General features: G+C 45.4%; 2 protein-coding genes across 19 annotated transcripts in view; one reads left to right on the forward strand and one right to left on the reverse strand.

Moving 5' to 3' along the window:
• Nucleotides 1-16,207, reverse strand: part of RFX2 (regulatory factor X2) — a 205,281-nt gene that overhangs the window by 153,201 nt on the left and 35,873 nt on the right. For all 11 annotated transcript variants that reach the window (XM_077979404.1, XM_077979405.1, XM_077979406.1 and 8 more), the window contains one exon: nucleotides 6,043-6,141. The gene's annotated coding sequence lies outside the window, so the exon portion shown is untranslated. The remainder of the gene's footprint in view (nucleotides 1-6,042; nucleotides 6,142-16,207) is intronic.
• The window catches only part of ACSBG2 (acyl-CoA synthetase bubblegum family member 2), a 47,043-nt gene that overhangs the window by 1,107 nt on the left and 29,729 nt on the right, over nucleotides 1-16,207 (forward strand). For 6 of the 8 annotated variants that reach the window (XM_015122616.3, XM_015122615.3, XM_077979420.1 and 3 more), the window contains exons 2-5: nucleotides 2,100-2,197; nucleotides 5,256-5,485; nucleotides 8,902-8,990; nucleotides 13,596-13,716. In XM_015122616.3, coding sequence (XP_014978102.1) covers nucleotides 2,131-2,197; nucleotides 5,256-5,485; nucleotides 8,902-8,990; nucleotides 13,596-13,716 — 507 coding nt within the window. In that variant the 5' untranslated portion in view covers nucleotides 2,100-2,130. The remainder of the gene's footprint in view (nucleotides 1-2,099; nucleotides 2,198-5,255; nucleotides 5,486-8,901; nucleotides 8,991-13,595; nucleotides 13,717-16,207) is intronic. The other 2 variants (XM_001087092.5, XM_077979422.1) reach the window with 2 other exon arrangements.

Here is a 16,207-nt window from a genome sequence, read left to right on the forward strand (position 1 = left end):
TTTGTGACCTGCCTGCTTACATTTTTCGTCACAAAACACTGGGTTGTTTACTTTTGTCTTTTAAATCCAGAGTTCTTGTCATACTCTGGATACTAATTTTATTTGCCCGTTTTGCATTACTATAAAGTAATACCTGAAGATGGGTAATTTATAAAGAAAAGAAGGGCCTGGTGCGGTGGTTCACGCCTGCAAATCCCAGCACTTTGGGAGGCCGATGTGGGGGGATTGCTGGAGGTCAGGAGTTCAAGACCAGCCTGGGTAATATGGCGAGGCCCCCAGTTCTACAAAAATAAAAATAAAAATAAATTAGCCAGGCATGGTGGCATGCACCTGTAGTCCCAGCTATCTGAGGGGAAGAGAGTTCCAGGCAGAGGGCTGGTGTAAGAACCACGTGCATGTTAGAGGGCTTCATTCACCAAAGCGTTTACTCAAGTTGTTGCCTGCTGGGTTCCTGCGCTCACTGATAGAAACATTTACAGTCCATAAAACATTACTGCAAATCTAGAATTCAGAACAACTGCTTGATTCTTGTATCGAGTCCACTCTTTATCATGAACAAAATCGCACAATTTTCCTCCCTGAAAGCCACTGGAAAAATCAGTTTCAATAAATATCGACCAATAATTTGGCCTCCACTTCCCCCAGGGGACAAAGTTGACCATATCTGGGGACATTTTTGATTGAAATAAATTGATATTTAGAATTTGTGATTTTAGGCCAGGCACAGTGGCTGACACCTGTAACCCCAGCACTTTGGGAGGCTGAAGCCGGTGGATCACCTGAGGTTGGGAGTTTGAGACAAGCCTGACCAACACAGAGAAACTCTGTCTCTACTAAAAATACAAAATTAGCCAGGCATAGGCCAAGCGCGGTGGCTCACGCCTGTAATCCCAGCACTTTGGGAGGCCGAGGTGGGCGGATCACGAGGTCAGGAGATGGAGACCACCCTGGCTAACACGGTGAAACCCGTCTCTACGAAAAATACAAAAAAATTAGCCGGGCGTGGTGGCGGGTGCCTGTAGTCCCAGCTACTCAGGAGGCTGAGGCAGGAGAATGGTGTGAACCCGGGAGGCGGAGCTTGCAGTGAGCGGAGATCACGCCACTGTACTCCAGCCTGGGCGACAGAGCGAGACTCTATCTCAAAAAAAAAAAAAAATTCAGCTGGGTATGGTGGCCTGTAATCCCTGCTACTCGGGAGGCTGAGACACAAGAATTGCTTGAATCCAGGAGGTGGAGGCTGCAGTGAGCCAAGATTGTGCCACTGCACTCTAGCCTAGGCAACAAAACAAAACCCCATGTGATCTTAAGTCTGATTACTGATAAACGTTTTCTAAAGAGATGGCATTGATTTTATCACAATGAATGAGAGCACCTGTTTTCCCACATTTTCATAATAGGAAATATTGTCACCTTTTTTGATCTTACTTAACCTGAGAGGTGAAAACTGCATCATATTTTCTATTGTATTTCTCATAGGACTGAGTTTGAGCATGTTTTCTTCTTTTTAAAAGTCATTTTTTAGTTTCAGATAATTATCTGTTCATGTCCTTTGCCCACTTTCCCTTTGGGTTTTGGTCTTTTTCTGACTAACTCCTCAGGGTTCTTTACATATGAAGGAAATCAAGCTTTTATACTTTGGATGTATTGTCCATATCTTTCCCTAATTTGTAGATCTCTTGATTTTTGTTTATGGTATTCTTTGCTATGTGGAAAATTTAAAAATTTTATGTAGCAAGATTTATCCTGTTTCTCCTTTAGGCCCTTTGAGTTTTCATATTAATACTACCTTTAAGAGAAGGTAAATGTGTGGTCCCATAAGAGTTTCTTTCCCTTGGGAGGCTTGAAAATGTTTTCTCACCCACAGAGTTGTGTATAGGCCCACACTTTTTCTATAAACTCACAGATTGAATACCCTCTGGGTTTTACAAATGCTGTAGTATCTGGCATGCCCGCCACTCTCCTCTCCTCCCAGGCCCAGGACAGGCATGACCAATGGATCCCAGGATGCTAGGCAGACATGACTAGTGGATGGAGGAGTTGGCCTCATACCTACAGCCCCTTTACCAATCCTGTTCAACTCCTGCTTTTTTGCCTTGCAGTACTGTGAAGCATGGTTTCTGCACACCTTGAATGATTGGAACCCCAAAGACTCAAGAAGGAGCTAAAGATCTTGAAGTAGACATGAATAAAACACAAGGTATGTTGCACTAAAGAGTGCATGGGAGAGAGACAGGCACGTTGATTCCACAAAGGCTCTTGGCAGAGGAGTCTGGATCTAGAAAGATGTAGCCGTTCCTTGACTGACCCTGCTGACCCCCACCCTCCACCCGTTTTTTTGAGACAGTGTCTTGCTCTGTCATGCAGGCCGGAGTGCAGTGGTGCCATCATAGCTCACTGCAGCCTTGACCTCACAGGCTCAAGTGATCCTCCTGCCTCAGCCCTCCAAGTAGCTGGGACTACAGGTGCACACCACCATGCCCAGCTCTGTATTTTTTTGAAGAGACAGGGTTTTGCTTTGCTCCCCAGGCTGGTCTTGAACTCCTGGGCTCTAGCAATCCTCCCACCTTGGCCTCCCAAAGTGCTGGAATTACAGGTGTGGGCCACTATGCCCAGCCTGGGGCCTATTTTCTACTCTTGATAAGGTGTTGAGGTAGCAGGGCAAGTGGTTCACTTAATTCAGAGCTCTGCTCTACTGGTCATGTGACACTGGGCAAGTCACTTGCTCTTTGGAGGCCTCATTTGCATATCTGAATGATGGGGGCATTGATAACAGCACCTGCCTGTCAGGATGGTGAGCCCAAGTGGATAAAGTACCCAGGAACCATCCATGTGGATATGGCACAGATATGATCATAGTGACTTATTAACATTAGGCTATAGGCCAGGCGCGGTGGCTCACGCCTGTAATCCCAGCACTTTGGGAGGCTGAGGCAGGCGGATCACGAGGTCAGGAGATCGAGACCATCCTGGCTAACACGGTGAAACCCTGTCTCTACTAAAAATACAAGAAGATTAGCCAGGTGTGGTGGCGGGCGCCTGTAGTCCCAGCTACTCGGGAGGCTGAGGCAGGAGAATGGCGTAAACCCGGGAGGCGGAGCTTGCAGTGAGCCAAGATCGCGCCACTGCACTCCAGCCTGGGTGACAGAGCGAGACTCTGTCTCAAAAAAAAAAAAAAACAAACATTAGGCTGTAATCATTTTACTGCCAGAGCTAAAGTCAAGGGACATGGTGACATCATAGACAGCTTTGATACCAGTGGGCTGGGGGAGGTCCTCAAATGCCAGTGGGACCTCGAACCCAGCCATTGTCCAAGCTCTTGACACCATCGAGAGTGAATTCAAGAAACAAGTCAGAAAATAGTGAAAGTGGGCCAGGCATGGTGGCTCACGCCTGTAATCCCAGCACTTTGGGAGGCCGAGGTGAGCGGATCACGAGGTCAGGAGTTCGAGGCCATCCTGGGTAACACGGTGAAACCCCGTCTCTACTAAAAAATACAAAAAATTAGCAGAGTATGGTGGTGGGTGCCTGTAGTCCCAGCTACTTGGGAGGCTGAGACAGGAGAATGGCGTGAACCCAGGAGGCGGAGCTTGCAGTGAGCCAAGATCACATCACTGCACTCCAGCCTGGGCCACAGAGTGAGACTACGTTTAAAAAAAAAAAAAAAAAAAAAAAAAAACTGAAAGTACTGAGGTTTATGGCAAATAAAAGTACTTGCATTGCAAAATGCACATTCAAGGAGAGGGAGTGCGGGAGTACTCGAAAGATAGCGTCATGCACAAAAGGAGTTTGGGGACCTTTATGGGTCCAAGGGGTGGAATATTCATCTAAATCCCTAGAAAATTGGCTGAGCACAGTGGTTCACAACTGTAATCTCAGCACTTTGGGAAGCTGAGGTGGGCAGATTGCTTGAGGCCAGAAATTCGAGACCAGCCTGGACAACATGACAAAACCCTGCCTCTTAAAACTACAAAAATTAGCCAGGTGTGGTGGCACATGCCTGGAATGTAGTGAGTCTCAACTCACTGCAACCTCTGCCTCCCAAGCTCAAGTGATTCTCGTGCCTTGGCCACCCAAGTAGCTGGCATTACAGGCATGCACCACCATGCCTGGCTAATTTTTTTTAACAAAGTTCCCCAAACTGAGTGTCTGAAACAACAGAAACGTATTGTCTCACAATTCTAGAGGCCAGATTTCTGAGATGAAGGTGTGGGTAGTGAGGTTGCAGTGAGCCAAGATCGCACTACTGCATTCCAGCCTGGGCAACAGAGTGAGACTCCGTCTCAAAAAATAATAATAATAGGCCAGGCATGGTGGTTTACGCTTGTAATCCCAGCACTTCAGGAGGCCAAGGCGGGCGGATTGCCTGAAGTTGGGAGTTCGGGACCAGCCTGACCAACATGAAGAAACTCTGTCTCTACTAAAAATACAAAAGTAGCTAGGCGTGGTGGTGCATGCCTCTAATCCCAGCTACTTGGGAGGCTGAAGCAGAATTGTTTGAACCCAGGAGGCGGAGGTTGCAGTGAGCCGAGCCTGGCCAAGAACAGCAAAACTTCATCTCAAAAACAAAAACAAAACAAAATAATAATAAAAAAAATAAGATGGGGCCAGGTGCGGTGGCTCATGACTGTAATCCCAGCACTTTGAGAAACTGAGAGAGGATTGTTTGAGCCCAGGAGTTTGAGATCAGCCTCAGAAACACAGTAGAACCCCATCTCTACAAAACATTAAAAAATAAAATTAGCTAGGCATGGTGGTGTTCACCTGTAGTCCCAGTTATTTGGAAGGCTGAGGTGGGAGGATGGTTTGAGCCTAGGAGGTCGAGGTTGCAGTGAGCTGTGATTGTGCCAGTGCACTCCAGCCTGCTGACAGAGTAAGACTGTGTCTCCAGAAAAAAAAAGAAAAGAAAAGAAAAAACAAACAAAAAAACAAAAAACAATGGACAGAACAAAAATAGCAGGACAGATGTGTGATAATATATACTAAAATGCTAGCAGTTGTAGAATCTAGGTGTTGGGTAAGAAAGTGCTTGGTATACAATCCTTTCGACTTATTAAAATTTTTTTGAGGGGGGGAATGAAAAAATAAATAAAGAGAAAGGAAGCTTGTCTTGCCAGTGTTGACCACATAACTTCACCCTAAAAGGGGATTAATTCAACTCTCAGCACCTTAGGTCCAAAAAGACACCAACCGCCCCCTATCCAAAGTTGTTAAATAAATTAAAACATTTGCCACCCAACTCTGGTAACTATTTGCAGTTACTCCCAGGCTGTGGACCACCTGTCGAGATGGAGAAGTCCTTCTGAGGCTATCCAAACATGGACCGGGCCATGAGACCCCGATGACCATCCCTGAATTTTTTCGAGAGTCAGTCAACCGATTTGGAATTTATCCAGCCCTTGCATCCCTGAATGGCAAAAAATGGGAAGTTCTGAATTTCAACCAGTACTACGAGGCTTGTCGGAAGGCTGCAAAATCCTTGATCAAGGTAAGATCCATTCATTCATTCTCCTTTGTTCAACCATTCATTCTGAATAGGTAATACACGTACATATATGTGGTACAAAATTCACAGGGCACCAAAAGATACAAAGGTTAATTGGTGAAAAATTTCCCTCTGATTCATGAGCCTCAGACATCTAGTTCCTCTCCAAGGAAGCAGCCACCATTGTCAGTTTTTTGTGTGTCCTTTTGAGAACTAGATTATGTATATATACATAAAATACAATTTTTATATATGCAAAATTTTACACACATAATAGCCTACTACACCCATGGTTCTGTATCTTGCATTTGTCCCTAACATACTATATCTATGTATTAGTTAGTTGCTGCTGCATAACAAATTATCCCAAAACATACTGACTTGAAATGACAAACATTTATCATCTCACAATTTCTGTGGATTGAGAATTTAGGAGCTACTTTGAAATTGGGTGGTTCTGGCTCCAGGTCTCTCATGAGGTTGCAGCCAAGTTATCAGCTGGGGCTGTCTCATCTGAAGGCTCAATCAGGGCTGGAGGCTTTACTTCCAAACTTACTTACCTAGATGGCTGGTTATTGGCAGGAAGTCTCAGCACCTCATTCCATGGCCTTCTCCACAAAATTGCTTGAGTGTCTTCACAGCATGCTTGCAAGTCCCCCCTAGAATGAATGAAGCAAAAGAAAGAGGGAAAAAGGCTGGGGTCAGTGGCTCATGTCTGTAATCCTAGGGCTTTGGGACATTGAGGCAGGTGGATCACTGAGCCCAGGAGTTCAAGACCAGCCTGGGCAACACAGACCCCAGTCTCAACAAAAAATTTTAAAATTAGCCAGGTGCAGCGGCACATGCCTGTAGATCCAACTATCAGGAGGCTGAGGTGGGAGGATCACTTGAGCCTGGGAGGTTGAGGCTGCAGTGACCTGTGATTGCACCACTGCACTCCAGCCTGGGCAACAGAGTGAGATCGTGTCTTAAAGAAAAAAAAGAGAGAGAACCATGTGTTTGGGCTGGGTTTCTTCTTGGTGGCCCCACCCTCATACTATGTCGCTGTGGCTAGTTCATCTCTCCTGAAAGATGGTCTCCTTTAGGCATATTCTTAGTTCCGTGGAGTTGAAGGTCCCTCTCCTCCTCTAAATCTTGGAGACCTGACCAAGCATGGTGGCTCATGCCTGTAATCCCAGCACTTTGGGAAGCCAAGTTCGGCCGATCAAGGTCAAGAGGTCAACAGTTTGAGACCAGCCTGGCCCACATGGTGAAACTCCATCTATACTAAAAATACAAAAGTTAGCCAGGTGTGGTGGTGCACGCCTGTAATCCCAGCTACTCAGGAGGCTGAGGCAGGAGGATTGCTTGAACCCAGGAGGCAGAGGTTGCAGTGAGCCGAGATCGTGTCATTGCACTCCAGCCTGGGTGAAACTCTGTCTCAGAAAACAAACAAACAAAAACAAAACTTGGAGACCAAAGTAAAAACAAAACCAAAAAGAAAAACAAACAAAACTACCTGCAGCCCCAAGTAGAAATTAATCAGTGTAATTATTATTAATAGGCATTAATAAAAACACACTCTGTCCACAATAAAGCCAGCCTTTTGGTCACTGAAACACTTGGCATCTCGTCCTGAGGCACCAGCAGGCAAATGGTTCCTTTTCCCCCAAGAACAGCAGATCATTGCCAGCCGTGATCCCATATGACTAAAAGAGCCGACAATGTTGGTTGGCAGTACCCAGAACAAAGAGGGAGATTTCCCCTAAGGATGCTTACTTTTGTTTCTGAGTTTCCTGGTTTATTCTCAGCCACACTCAGGGCAAGTCTGTACCTTTACATGTGCAACTTTTTTTTTTTTTTTTTTTTTTGAGATAGAGTCTCACTCTGTTGCCCAGGCTGGAGTGCAGTGGTGTGATCTTGGCTCACTGGATCCAAGGCTCACTGGAGCCTCCGCCTCCAGGTTCAAGCAATTCTCCTGCCTCAGCTTCCCAAGTAGTTGGGACTACAGATGCGTACCGCCACACCTGGCTAATTTTTTGTATTTTTAATAGGACGGGGTTTCACCATGTCGGCCAGGCTGGTCTCGAACTCCTGACCTAAGAGATCCACCCGCCTCAGCCTCCCAAAGTGCTGGGATTACAGGTGTGAACCACCACACCCAGCCCTACAAAAATAAATTTTTTAAAAATTAGACTCCGTGGAGCAGGCCCATAGTCCCAGCTACTCAGGAGGCTGAGGTGGGAGGATTGATGGAGCCTAGAAAGTCGAAGCTGCAGTGAGCTACGATCACCCACTGCACTCCAGCCTGGGCAAAAGAGCAAGACCCTGTTTCTTTTTCTTTTTTTTGTCGCCCAGGCTGGAGTGTAATGGCACAATCTGGGTTCACTGCAACCTCTGCCTCCCGGGTTCAAGCAATTCTCCTGCCTCAGCCTCCCAAGTTGCTGGAATTACAGGCATGTGCCACCACGCCCAGCTAATTTTCTGTATTTTTAGTAGAGATGGGGTTTCACCATGTTGGCCAGGCTGGTCTCGAACTCCTGACCTCAGGTGATCCACCCGCCTCGGCTTCCCAAAGGGCTGGGATTACAGGCGTGAGCTACCATGCCCGACCTACATATGCAACTTATCACCACTATCTGATATCATTCCTTGAATACTTTCATTAAAAATAAAAATACGGCCAGGCACAGTGGCTCATGCCTGGAATCCCAGCACTTTGGGAGGCTGAGGTGGGCGGATCACGAGTTCAGGAGATAGAGACCATCGTGGCTAACACGGTGAAACCCCGTCTCTACTAAAAATACAAAAAATTACCCGGGCGTGGTGGCGGGCGCCTGTAGTTCCAGCTACTCAGGAGGCTGAGGCAGGAGGATGGCGTGAACCCGGGAGGCAGAGCTTGCAGTGAGTCGAGATTGCGCCACTGCACTCCAGCCTGGGCGACAGAGCAAGACTCCGTCTCAAAAAAACCCAAAAAAACAAACAAACAAAAAACAATATTACACCTCAGATTTTAGGCTCAACGCTGTCTCCCACTCCGTGTGGCTACTTTTGCTTTGTTTTGAAACAGGGTCTCACTCTGTTGCCCAGGATGGAGTGCAGTGGTACAGTCATAGCTCACTGCAGCCTCGAACTCTAGGGCTCAAGTGATCCTCCTGCCTCAGTTACCCAAGTCGCCGGGACGACAAGGGTGAACCACCATGCCTGGCGAACTTTTCTACTCTTTTGTAAAGACAGGGGTCTCACTGTGTTGCCCAGGCTGGTCTTGAACTTCCAACCTCAAGCAGTTCTCTCACCTCAGCCTCCCAAAGTGCTGGGATTACAGGTGTGAGCCACCGCGCCCAGCCTCCGTGCGACTACATTTGACTCTAACGTCACATATCCTAATGATGTAACATCTCTGTGTTCACGCTTTGTTTTTCTGGTTTTTTCCTTCCCAGCTGGGCTTGGAGCGTTTCCACGGAGTTGGCATCCTGGGGTTTAACTCTGCGGAGTGGTTTATCACTGCTGTTGGCGCCATCCTAGCTGGGTAAGGTCCTTGGCTTGGTTCACGGTGAGGATTAAGGAGCCGCTACCCTGGGCCTGGGACCCCTGGGCTTGTTCGGTGTGAGATGCAAACAGGAATTTTGGATGAACGCCCTGGTTAGCAGGCAGGATAGATACACGAACACATTATTCTGATCACAGGTCATACGCAATAACACCCATTAGACCAGCGGTGTCAGACCTCTTGGTTTTCTTCAGCTGCAGAACTTTTTGCAGACAAAATAATAATCACAGCATTTAGAGGCTTCTGATTATGTGCAGAAGCATTGTGCTCCGTGTGTACGATCCTGGAAGACCTCACGACAGCAATGTGAAGTGGGTCCTATCATCTCCTATCTACAGATGAGGGAACTGAGGCTCATACGGCCAGTGAGCAGTAGAGTCAGCACTCTGCTCTAAAAATAAAAATTTAAAAAAAAATTTAAGGCCGGGCGCGGTGGCTCAAGCCTGTAATCCCAGCACTTTGGGAGGCCGAGACGGGCGGATCACGAGGTCAGGAGTTCGAGACCATCCTGGCTAACACGGTGAAACCCCGTCTCTACTAAAAAATACAAAAAACTAGCCGGGCGAGGTGGCGGGCGCCTGTAGTCCCGGCTACTCGGGAGGCTGAGGCAGGAGAATGGCGTAAAAACCCGGGAGGCAGAGCTTGCAGTGAGCTGAGATCCGGCCACTGCACTCCAGCCTGGGCGACACAGCGAGACTCCGTCTCAAAAAAAAAAAAAAAAAAAAAAAAATTAAAAATCCACAAAATGGCCAGGCACGGTGGCTCATGCCTGTAATCCCAGCACTTTGGGAAGCCAAGGTGGGCAGATCACCTGAGGTCAGGAGTTAGAGACCAGCCTGACCAACATGGCGAAATCCCATCTCTACTAAAAACAATACAAAAATTAGCTGGGTGTGGTGGTGGGTGCCTGCAATCCTTGCTACTTGGGAGGCTGAGGCAGGAGAATTGCTTTAACCCGGGAGGTGGAGGTTGCAATGAGCCAAGATCATGCCACTTCACTCCAGCCTGGGTGACAGAGCAAGACTCTGTCTCAAACAAACAAACGAACAAACAAAAGATAGCTCCTAAACACACATGCACACACACAAATAAAAGAGGGAGTTCCTCTAGTTATATTACCTGGGAGTTAGGGAGGGGCTGGGATATCTCGACATTAATCTCCCATGACACTGACTGTGTTTTGTTCATCTCTGGGGTCTGGTTTACCAGGTTACTCAGTATTTAAATAAAAGATGATAATCCAGTCCAGATGCCACCATACCACTGGGGTTTTTCTGTTTGTCTGCTTTGGGGTTTTTGTGAGACAGAGTCTCGCTCTGTCACCCAGGCTGGAATGCAGTGGTACAATCACAGCTCACTGCAGCCTTGAAGTCCTAGGCTCATGCGATCCTCCCGCCTCAGCCTCCAGAGTAACTGGGACTATGAGCACACACCACCACACTTGGCTAATTTCCTTTTTTTTTTTTTTTTTTTTTTTTTGTAGAGATGGTTTCTTGCTATGTTGCCCAGGCTCTAATCATGAAAAAAAAAAAAAGTAAAAATAAAATATTGATTTCTTTTTGAGCTGGTAATTCTACCTTTGGGAGTGTTACTTAAAGAAGCAAAACCAAAACATGAGAATATATTTTGGCTTATGCACGAAGATGCTTCTTGGAAGTGTTATTAGTGATGGCAAAAAGTCAGGGACAACCTAAGTAAAAGTCAGGGACAACCTAAGTGTCCCACAGCTGGGGATTAAACCATGAGACGCCTTCTGGATGGGATTCTGGGTAATATTTTGAAATGATGGCTCTGAAGAGCACATTTTAAACATTTTTGATGTCAGAGGTGACAAAGCAGGTATCAAAATATTTATACACTGTATGGTTACAACTACGCTTAACATTTAAAATACCAGGCCAGGCGCGGTGGCTCACACCTGTAACCCCAGCACTGTGGGAGACGGAGGTGGGCGGATCACGAGGTCAGGAGATGGAGACCATCCTGGCTAACACGGTGAAACCCCATCTCTACTAGAAATACCAAAAAATTAGCCAGGCGTGGTGGCGGACACCTGTAGTCCCAGCTACTCAGGAGGCCAAGGCAGGAGAATGGCATGAACTCAGGAGGCAGAGCTTGCAGTGAGCCGAGATCGCACCACTGCACTCCAGCCTGGCCGACAGAGCGAGACTCCGTCTCAAAAAAAAAAAAATAAAATAAAATACTAATTATTAATATAGCAATTATTGCTGGTCACTCTTACCCATATGATATCATTGACTGTTCATGGTAGCCCTTTGAGGTAGGTGCCAACATGATCCCGAGTAATAATGATGGTGACGATAATCTGGGACCCATCGAGGTTAAGTGGCTTCCCCAGAATCACGCTGTGGTTGGATAAAGACCCTGAGACCTGAACTCATTTGTTCGAGTCAAGATTAATAATAACAACAGCAATGACAACAGTAGCAGCAGCCACAGCTATGAAAAAATTGAGAGGCTGGGCACAGTGACTCATGCCTGTAATACCAGCACTTTGGGAGGCTGAGGTGGGAGGATTGCCTTAGCCCAAGAGCTCAAGACCAGCCTAGGCAACATAGCAAGATTCTGTCTCTAAAAAAAAAAAAAAAAAGAAAAAGGTGCTTTTAAAATTAGCCAGGCATGGTGGTGTGTGCCTGTAGTCCCAACTACTTGGGAGGCAGAGGTGGGAGGATGGCTTGAGCCCAGGAAGTTGAGACTGCAGTGAATTATGATCACACCACTGCACTCCAGCCTGGGCAACAGAGTGAGACCCTGTCTGTAAAAAAAAAAAAAAAAAAAATAGAAAGAAAAGAAAAAGAGAGAGAGAAGGAAGGAAGGAAAGAAGGAAGGAAGGAAGGAAAAGAAATTGAGGGTAGTGACTAGAAATAAATATTAACATTAGTTATATCTCATCATTGAGACTAAGAACACCCTAATATGTTATATTCTATTTTCCAAATTTTTATGAGCATATACTACCCCATCTTACAGGGAGTTGAAATATATATATAATATATATAATATATATTCTTTCTTTCTTCCTTCCTTCCTAATAGTAATATTATATATAGTATAGATAATATTATATATATATAATATATATATTTTGCCTCACAGGGCTGTTACGAAGATTCAATAAGAGATTAAGTAAGATTCAATAAGAAGATTCAATAACCCTTAGCACAGCGCTTAGCAAATAGTATGTGCTTAAGAACAGTGATGAGAGTAACCATCCCAAATAATTATAACGTGCTTCATTCCCTGACATATTAAAAGCACAACAACTAGATCAACAGAGCAGAGAGCAAGAAATAGCTCCATGCATACATGGTCACTGGTTTCCAACAAAGGCAGCAGAGTAATCCAGTGGTGATGGACCAACTGGATGTTTGTATGGAAAAATAAATCAGCCCTGATCCCTACCTCACATCATATGCAAAAATTAAATTGAGATGGATTACAGACCAAATCATGCAAGTCAAATTCTAAAGCTTCTAGAAAAAGGAAAGGATGGAATGGTTTCACAACCTGGGGGTAGCGAAATATTTCTTAGACAGGACACAGAGAGCAAAAAGCATAAGAGAAAAAGTTGCCAAATAGGACTTTTTATTAGCATTAAAAAGTCTGATTATTAAAAGACACCAATAAGATGAACAGTTGCTGAGCATGGTGGCTCACACCTGGAATCCCAGCGCTTTGGGAGGCAGGGGCGGGTGGATCACTGGAAGCCAGGAGTTTGAGACCAGCCTGGGTAACATGGCGAAACCCCTTCCCTACAAAAAATACAAAAATTAGCCAGGTGTGGTAATGCATGCCTGTAATCCCAGCTACTCAGGAGGCTGAGGCAGGAGAATTGCTTGAATCCAGGAGGTTGAGGTTGCAGTGAACTGAGACTGCACTACTGCATGCCAGCCTGGGTGACAGAACTAGACCCCATCTTAAAAAAAAAAAAAAAAAAAAAAAAAGAACAGGCAAACTGCATACTTGGGAGAAAATATTCTTAAAACTCAAATTTCTGACAAAAGACTGGTATCTAAGATATATAAAGGAATTCTGTAACTCAGTAATAAAAAGGTAAAAAAAAAAAAAAATTGAAAGGGGCAAAAGATTTCAACAGAAATGCCACAAAGGAAAGTAGCCAAAAGGCACGTGTAAAGATGCTCAATGTCATTATCCATTGGGAAATGCAAATTAAAAGCAAAAGAGGATGCCACCTGCAAGCACAAAAGGCCATGAATGATGGGAACAGGAGCTGAGTGAGGAGTTCAAATCCTAGGTCTAACACCTACTTGCTGTGTAATCTTGAGTAACTTCACTGCCGGATCCTTGTTTTTCTCATCTGTAAAATGGGGTGTTCTAAGTGTTCCACGACCTGTTGTCATAGTGACATCATAGGAGCTGTCACTCTTATCATCATTGTCATTTTTGTTGTCTTCACCGTTAAGTTGGGAAGGGAGGGAAGCTGGTGCTGTGGCTGCAAACTTAAGAACTTGCCTGCAAATCTTTCCTCTCTCTTGACCTTCCAGACCATTCTGCCTTTAAGGTGTGTTTGGATGCACACATGAATGTGTTTTCTTTTCCCAGGGGTCTCTGTGTTGGTATTTATGCCACCAACTCTGCCGAGGCTTGTCAATATGTCATCACTCATGCCAAAGTGAACATCTTGCTGGTTGAGAATGATCAACAGTTACAGAAAATCCTTTCGGTAAACCCCTACCCAGCAAACCCCTACACACTGCCTGCCAAAGTCACCCAGGGAGACCTCAGGGCTCTGGGCAAGTGTTCTTTTTCTCCCAGGTAAATTCTAATAAGGGCCATTAGAATAAGGCCATACATCGGTTCAGCAAGAGTCCTCCGTGACCTCATTAGTATACGTGGTGAAGCTGATGTTTGGAGAAGCAGAGTGAAGTGGAGGAGTTTGATTTCCAATTCATATTAACTTAGTTTAATATTCAGCCTCCATTTCTTTTCTTTTCTTTTTTTTTTTTTTTCCAAGACAGGGTCTCACTCTGTCCCCAGGCTGGAGTGCAATGTCGTGCTTGTAACTCACTGTAGCCTTGAACTCCTGGTCTCAACTGATCCTTCTGCCTCAGTCCTCCAAGTAGCTGGGACTACAAGCATGTACCACCATGTCAGGCTAACTTTTTTTTTTTCCGAGACGGAGTCTCGCTCTGTCGCCCAGGCTAGAGTGCAGTGGCGTGATCTCAGCTCACTGCAAGCTCCGCCTCCTGGGTTCACACCATTCTCCTGCCTCAGCCTCCCGAGTAGCTGGGACTACAGGTGCCCGCCATCACGCCCGGCTAATTTTTTTGTATGTTTTAGTAGAGATGGGGTTTCACCATGTTAGGCAGGATGGTCTCGATCTTCTGACCTCGTGATCCGCCTGCCTCGGTCTCCAAGTGCTGGGATTATAGGTGTGAGCCACTGCGCCAGGCCTGGGCTAATTTTTAAAACATTTTTTGGGCCAGGTGTGGTGGTTCACACCTGTAATCCAGGCACTTTGGGAGGCCAAGGCAGGCAGATCACCTGAGGTCAGAAGTGTGAGAACAGCATGGCCAACATGGTGAAAATCCATCTCTACCAAAAAATACAAAAATTAGCTGGGCGTGGTGGCATGCACCTGTAGTCCTAGCTACTGGGGAGGCTGGGGTGGGAGGATCGCTTGAACCTGGAAGGTGGAGATTGCAGTGAGTCAAGATTGATCCACTGCACTCCAGCCTGGGCAACAGAGTGAGATCCTGTCTCGAAACAAACAAACAAACAAAAACCTTTTTTTTTTTTTTTTTTTTGTAGAGACAGGGTCTTGCTATATTGCCCAGGCTGCTCTTGAACTTCTGGCCTCAATTGATCCTTCTGCCTCAGCCTCCCAAAGTGCTGGGATTATAGGAATAAGCCCCCATGCCTGGCCTTAAGCCCCCACGTAAAAATATGTATCTATTATTTTATATACATCCCACTGCTAATTATTTTTTCTTTTGGAAGTGTGATGATTTCAAGCCTGTGCTTCTATATAATTTTCTTCATTTCTTGTCATTGTCTTCATTTCTAGATGCTTTTGTTGTTCTCTTCTATTTCTTGCCTAAGTTCTATCCCTTCCTGTTTCACTTTTTTCTAGTGTCCTGCTGTCTCTTCCCTGAGTGCTTGTATGTTTGCTTTGTGTTCTTTCTTTCTAGCTGTGTTTGCTTCATTACATTTTTAGTTTTATGTTGGAATGTTTGGTTACAATTTTCTTTTGCATTGTGTTGAAATTATCCAGTGAGTTTTCTTTGTGTACAGTGAAATTTGGCTCCTGTGTTACTTTTTTTTTTTTCATTGTAGTGTCTTTGTATGGCTATTGTGGAAACTTTAAATTTCCTACATGTTTGAATGAGTTGCAGTTTGCTGATTCAGCTTTTGGCAGGAGGGTCCTGGAGAGGAGAGGAGTCCTTGGGAGGGGTGAGCCTAGATGGCTAGGTTCATCATTCAGCTCAAGGACCACTGTGACTGTTTCTTGAATACATGATTTCATGACTCTGAGCCACTCATTTCTTCACTTTTTAACATCTCTGGAATCGAGATGTGTCTTTTCATTGATGGCATTCTCTGATCACTACTGACCATATGTTTTCTCACATTTTACTATCTCCAAAATTTGGGTACAGTTTCCAGATTCAGTGAAATCCTAGCTAGACTCAGCAAAATACAACACTTTCTGCTGCCTGGCTTCCTTTGACTCCTAATTCCTGACTTGGTTCAGTAAGGACAGACCTCTACCTCTGGCCTGGAGCTTTTAAAAATTCTTTTCTTTTTTCTTCTTCTTCTTCTTTTTTTTTTTTTGAGACAGTCTCACTGTGTCATCCAGGCTGGACAGCAGTGGTATCATCTTAGTTTGGCTCACTGCAACCTCTACCTCTCAGGTTGAAGCGACTCTCATGCTTCAGCCTCCCAAGTAGCTGGGACTACAGGTGCACACCACCACACCTGGCTAATTTTTGCATTTTTTTTTTTGAGACGGGATTTTGCCATGTTAGCCAGGCTGCTCTTGAACTCCTGGCCTCAAGTGATCCAATGGCCTTGGCCTCCCAAAGTGCTGGGATTACAGGCATGAACCACTGCTCATAAAATTACTTTCTTAAGTGATGCATCTGTGGTTCCCAAAACTCATGTCATACCTGTTTGTCCTCTTCTTAGCAGAACACACTATGGGGTGGGTGCTA

This window comes from Macaca mulatta, chromosome 19 (assembly GCF_049350105.2).
Source record: "Macaca mulatta isolate MMU2019108-1 chromosome 19, T2T-MMU8v2.0, whole genome shotgun sequence".
Lineage (NCBI taxonomy): Eukaryota > Metazoa > Chordata > Mammalia > Primates > Cercopithecidae > Macaca > Macaca mulatta.